General features: G+C 45.4%; 1 protein-coding gene across 1 annotated transcript in view; it reads right to left on the bottom strand.

Moving 5' to 3' along the window:
• Window positions 1–1,003: 1,003 nt before the first annotated feature.
• Window positions 1,004–4,622, bottom strand: part of LOC118336532 (SH3 domain-binding protein 5-like) — a 29,412-nt gene continuing 25,793 nt past the window's right edge. The window contains exons 5-8 of the mRNA XM_035673201.1: window positions 4,556–4,598; window positions 4,003–4,222; window positions 2,405–2,758; window positions 1,004–1,525 (exon numbers count right to left, since the gene is read on the bottom strand). Of these exons, the coding sequence (XP_035529094.1) occupies window positions 1,278–1,525; window positions 2,405–2,758; window positions 4,003–4,222; window positions 4,556–4,598 (865 nt within the window). The 3' untranslated portion in view covers window positions 1,004–1,277. The remainder of the gene's footprint in view (window positions 1,526–2,404; window positions 2,759–4,002; window positions 4,223–4,555; window positions 4,599–4,622) is intronic.

Below are 4,622 nucleotides of genomic sequence, written 5' to 3'. Positions count from 1 at the left end.
CTTTTGCTCAACAGCAGCCACTGTGGCTACAAGTAGCAACTGACCCTTTATAAGTCCCGCCCCTTTTTTGCTCTGTGAAGGGTCAATACGTGATACTGGCAGATTAGATTTCCTGGTGTTTACTTCTTGTTTTAATTCTGTGATACACTGAAATGTGCATCTGTCATTTGTAAAGTCTATTTTTTTAGTTTGCTAAAGTAGCGATTAGTCATATCAGACCAAAAAAGACTGCATCAGCAAAACATTTGAGTATAATTTGAGTTCAACAAGAATCTTTTTTCTTTATTATTAAATTAACATTTGATATATAAAACATTAGCTACCATAAGTTAGACTGTGGCAGCATTATATTTACATTTCCATTATTTCTTCTTTCTAAAGTTACATCACTTTAAACCACAGATGCCAGTGAACAACTTCAGCTTACTATTAAGCCACTCTTTAAACACTGTGACACCACATGCAGCTATTTATGTTTTTCTGCAATGTGACGTTATTGTATTTTGTGTTGAAATATCAGTAACTTTACTGGATGTGCACCAAAAAGATTTAAAACACAATCATCATGGTGGCAAAAGGTTAAATTAACCAGAATTATAGTTTACGTATCTTATGTGGAAAATAAACAGCCTTTTAACACAGAAGCTCCATAGTGCCTTGAACAATTTACATACATAGCTTCAGAAAATACAACATCGTACATAATACAGGAGTGTATAGCAGAAGCTTAAGAGATCAATTATTTATTGAATTAACATCTCTACATGTGTGACTTTAAATTTAACTGTTCAAAAATCACCTCTGCATGGTTTACAGCATACCAAGTGCCACTTAACAGTTTTAAATTCTCAATTTTGATAAACAATTATACTAATTATTTATTGTTAGAGCCGTTTTAAGATGATTCCCAAGTCAAAGGTTGTACACAAGCAGCTGGTATGCTTTTTAGTGGAAAAATAACAAAAGAACATGAACAATTTCTAACCATCTTTTTCTTCCACCCCTTCCATCACCCTTAACAGTGCTCTTTATCTCCCAGGCACGAGAGTCCTTAGGTGCATTGTCCTTCATAAGGTTAATGGGAGTAACAATGCTGCCGAGATGTACAGGATACTTAATAGACACCAACTATGACATTCAGAGTCTCTCTTTGACCGCAGAGTTTGGAAATGGAGTGCAGTTGTGGCAGGTCGCTTATAAACAGTTTATCAGAGAGTTTAGGTCAGAATGAGTCAAGGCAGAGCCAAAATCCCTCCCACAAATTCTCTTTTTGGTCCTCAGACTCCTTTGACCAAGACCACAGTCTGCCCGGTCTCAGCCTTCTGGGAACAGTTGTCCGTGTTTTTGGCGTTGTCGGCGCGCGGGCGGCGCAGGTTCAGAAAGCTGAAGCGTGCCTCCAGGCTGAAGCTCCTCTTGGTGCTGGAAGTGGAGCTGCTGCTGCTGCTGCTGCTGCTGCTGCTGTTGTTGTTCGTGGTGGTGGCCGGAGCGTTGTCCAGATCCCCCTCTGCACCTTCTGCCCGGTCACCTGTGGCACCGGAGAAGGTCAGTGAATGGTTAATGAGACGTGAGTATGATGGGCACTAATTATTAAACAGATTAAACAGGTATCAGTGCTAACTGGATGTGCCTGTTTCTAGCCGATATCGCAAGATTTCGCTGTTGTTGCAACCTGCTGCGCTCATCTGTTTAACATCAAAATGTTTGGATGGAGGAGAGTTTATGGAATGTTTTAAGAAGTGAGAATCCACAAAAAAGTAAAACCACATCTGCAAGGGTAAGACCTCATTCCAACAAGTATACAGAAAAATCTCATTGTGTGTGTGAACAAACAGGTGGACACACACACACACACACACAGAGCACTCAGTTATTCATTAAGGCCGACAGAAGTGTGGAGAACTATTGCAGATGTTTTTCGGCTCTGCAGGTGAAGCGCTCGGCTCGCTGTCACTTTGACTAATAGGCTCCTGTGGCGGAGCAGGTGTGAGTCGAGCAGGTAGCGCCAGATCGTACGTCTTTCCCAGAATAGATTCTCAAACATCATCCATCTCACTTCCCAGTTTCTTTTCTTGTTTGTGTTCCTCCTGTGTAACAGCACGTGCTGCACACAAATGCACCCGTTTGCGGGTGAGCAGCGATCACATGCAGCCGAACAGTCGACAACGTTTCATACAAGCAGATTAATACACCTATTAATAAAACATATCTCTATACCACTGCTACTTTAATGTTTATTAACCTCTTATTACCTTCTACTGATAAAAAACATTGAGGAACAGCTTACAATGAAACTTCCTCGGGACATCCGTTGTTATTTATATTTATGAAAATGTAGATATTTGAAACCTTTTAAAAGGGGAGAAAAGTGTCGTATATTCTGCTGTAACACAGAAAAATCACCCACCTCTCTCCAGGTCGCATTCTGGTGACGACGCTCCGCTGCACTCGCTGCGAGGCCCGAGCACCGGAGAGATGAGGCCGAAGTCAGACAGCGACACGGTGCTGGGAAGGTCCAGGCTGCAGGGCCTGGACAGAGGAGACGGAGAGGAGGAGGAGGAGGAGGGTGTGGGCGACGGAGAGGCGGAGGAGGACGTGCAGGGGGAGGACGAGGAGGAGCTGGCGAAGGGGCAAGGTGACAGGAGCTCCTGAGGGCTGCTGGGAGATGAGCCCAGGCTGCAGGTGGAGCGAGTCTCCGAGTCTTCCTCCGACATGATGCTGCTGCCGCCACAAGCCTCGTCATCAAAACACACAGACGCCACTGCGGGCAGGAAGAGAGAGAGAGAGCAAGAGTTTAGAGCTATATGTGATGGGAGAAAGAAATAAAAATGGTGTAGAGGGAGGAGAGCAAAGAGCAAGAAGGTTCCAAAAAGTATTGAAAGAAGAAATAAAAGGAAAGATGGAGGGAAGGAAGGAGGAAATTGAGCGTGAAAGGAGACAAGAAGGAGTAGTGATGAGTGAAGGATGGATGAAGGGTGAAGAAAGGAGAATGGGATGGAGGAAAAGAGTAAAGAGGTGGGGAGAAATGAGACGAGGGAGGGAAAGAGAAGGATGTAGGATTGAAGAAAAGAAAGGGGGAGATAAAAGAGAAAGGAGGGAAGGTACAGAATGAAAAGAAGGAGAAAGGGAGTGAAGGGAGGGAAATGGGTAAGAGGACAAAGAGAGGACAGAAAGATGGAGGAGTGATGGACAAAGAAAAAAGAGGGAAAGAAAGTGTGAGTAAGAGCAAATGAGATATAAAAAGAACTCTAAAGTGTCACATCACTCCCAGCGGAGGTGTTTCATTTCCCCCGACAGAAATCAAAGCACACGAACGCACCATCGGCTGTCGTTATATTCAGCCACAGAGTCCACGGCGCCTGCTCTGGGATTGGACGCCTCCGCTGCTCTGCGGTTACCATGGTAACACTTTTCTATTTATTCCAAAGTGAAGACAAACATGATGCAGACGGCATCTCTCAAGTAAACTGCAGCCCAGTTCTACACGCGTGAACTGTTGAAGTGTTTGTTCACCGACTGCCTGCCGTCCTTTAAAACCTCAGTTCTCTGAGCACTCTGACGTAAGCAGCGCTCCTGAAGGGTCTCTCTCTCTCTCTCAAGGGCTTCCAGGTGGAAGAGCGGCTACAAAAGAGCCAGACAGCTCTTTCAAAAATCAATTACTCTTTAAAAGATACGTTTGCTGTATCTCGTTCTGTCTGTGCTATTCTAAAAGTTACTTCACTGACCCCCATTTATCACTAAAGGAAGCTAAATGACAGAAGAGCGATTAAATCTCGCTGCAGCTAACCCTGACATTTACAGTCACAGGGTGAGCACAGCTGTTACTGTGGAGGCTGACAGCAGAGCGGCATGATGGGAAGGTTTAACATTTACTAATTGGCCTTTTATCTCATCAGGACAATCGTGCGATACGTTTCAAGGTTTGCGCTGAATAGAGTTTATGTAACAAGAGGATCTGAGCTGAATAACTGTGGTTCTCTTTCACACACGTCCTTCTGTACTCACTGGATATTCCGTCCGACTCCATCTTAAAGTTTGAGATGTCGTCCCCGGAAACACTATCGCCCTCGGCGCCCACGCCGCGCCCCCGGGGGCCCATGGCGGAGTTTCGCCGTCGCTCGTGGATCTCGTCGGAGATCATCTCCAGGTTCCTGAGGGCCGTCTTATACTCGCCTTTGGCCTGAGACAGCTTGGCCTGCCGCTCGTCCACGTTCTTCTTCAGGTTCTGGAGGGGGGAGACGATCAGATGAGTCCACTACCAGCACCCAGACAATGCTTTCCAACAATGCTAACAGCTCTCAGTTGTGTTTTAAGTCACAGAAAAACAACTCCAGTCTAATCACAGCCTAAAGCACACACACTTAACCACAGCATCGTCGCTGCAGCGCCGACATGGCGAGGCAACACATTCTGAATGTTTAGAGTTCGTGCTCAAGGTATTTAACCCTTGATCGAGCTCCAGCAGGGCTACATCAACAGTTGAACTGAAAATTATCCTCCAGAGGGATTCAGCGGGGTCGAGAGGGGAGTAAATTACAGCTGAGCAGCCGTCACGTACCTCCAGCTGCAGATAGTACTTCGCCTTCATCTCAAAGTAGGGCCTTCGAAGGAGGAGGAGGAGGACA

Source organism: Morone saxatilis, unplaced genomic scaffold (assembly GCF_004916995.1).
Source record: "Morone saxatilis isolate NCDOM2014 unplaced genomic scaffold, NCSU_SB_2.0 Contig24, whole genome shotgun sequence".
NCBI classification, from domain to species: domain Eukaryota; kingdom Metazoa; phylum Chordata; class Actinopteri; family Moronidae; genus Morone; species Morone saxatilis.
Note: the sequence above shows the minus strand (reverse complement) of the source record. Positions and strands in the feature narration are given on the sequence as shown.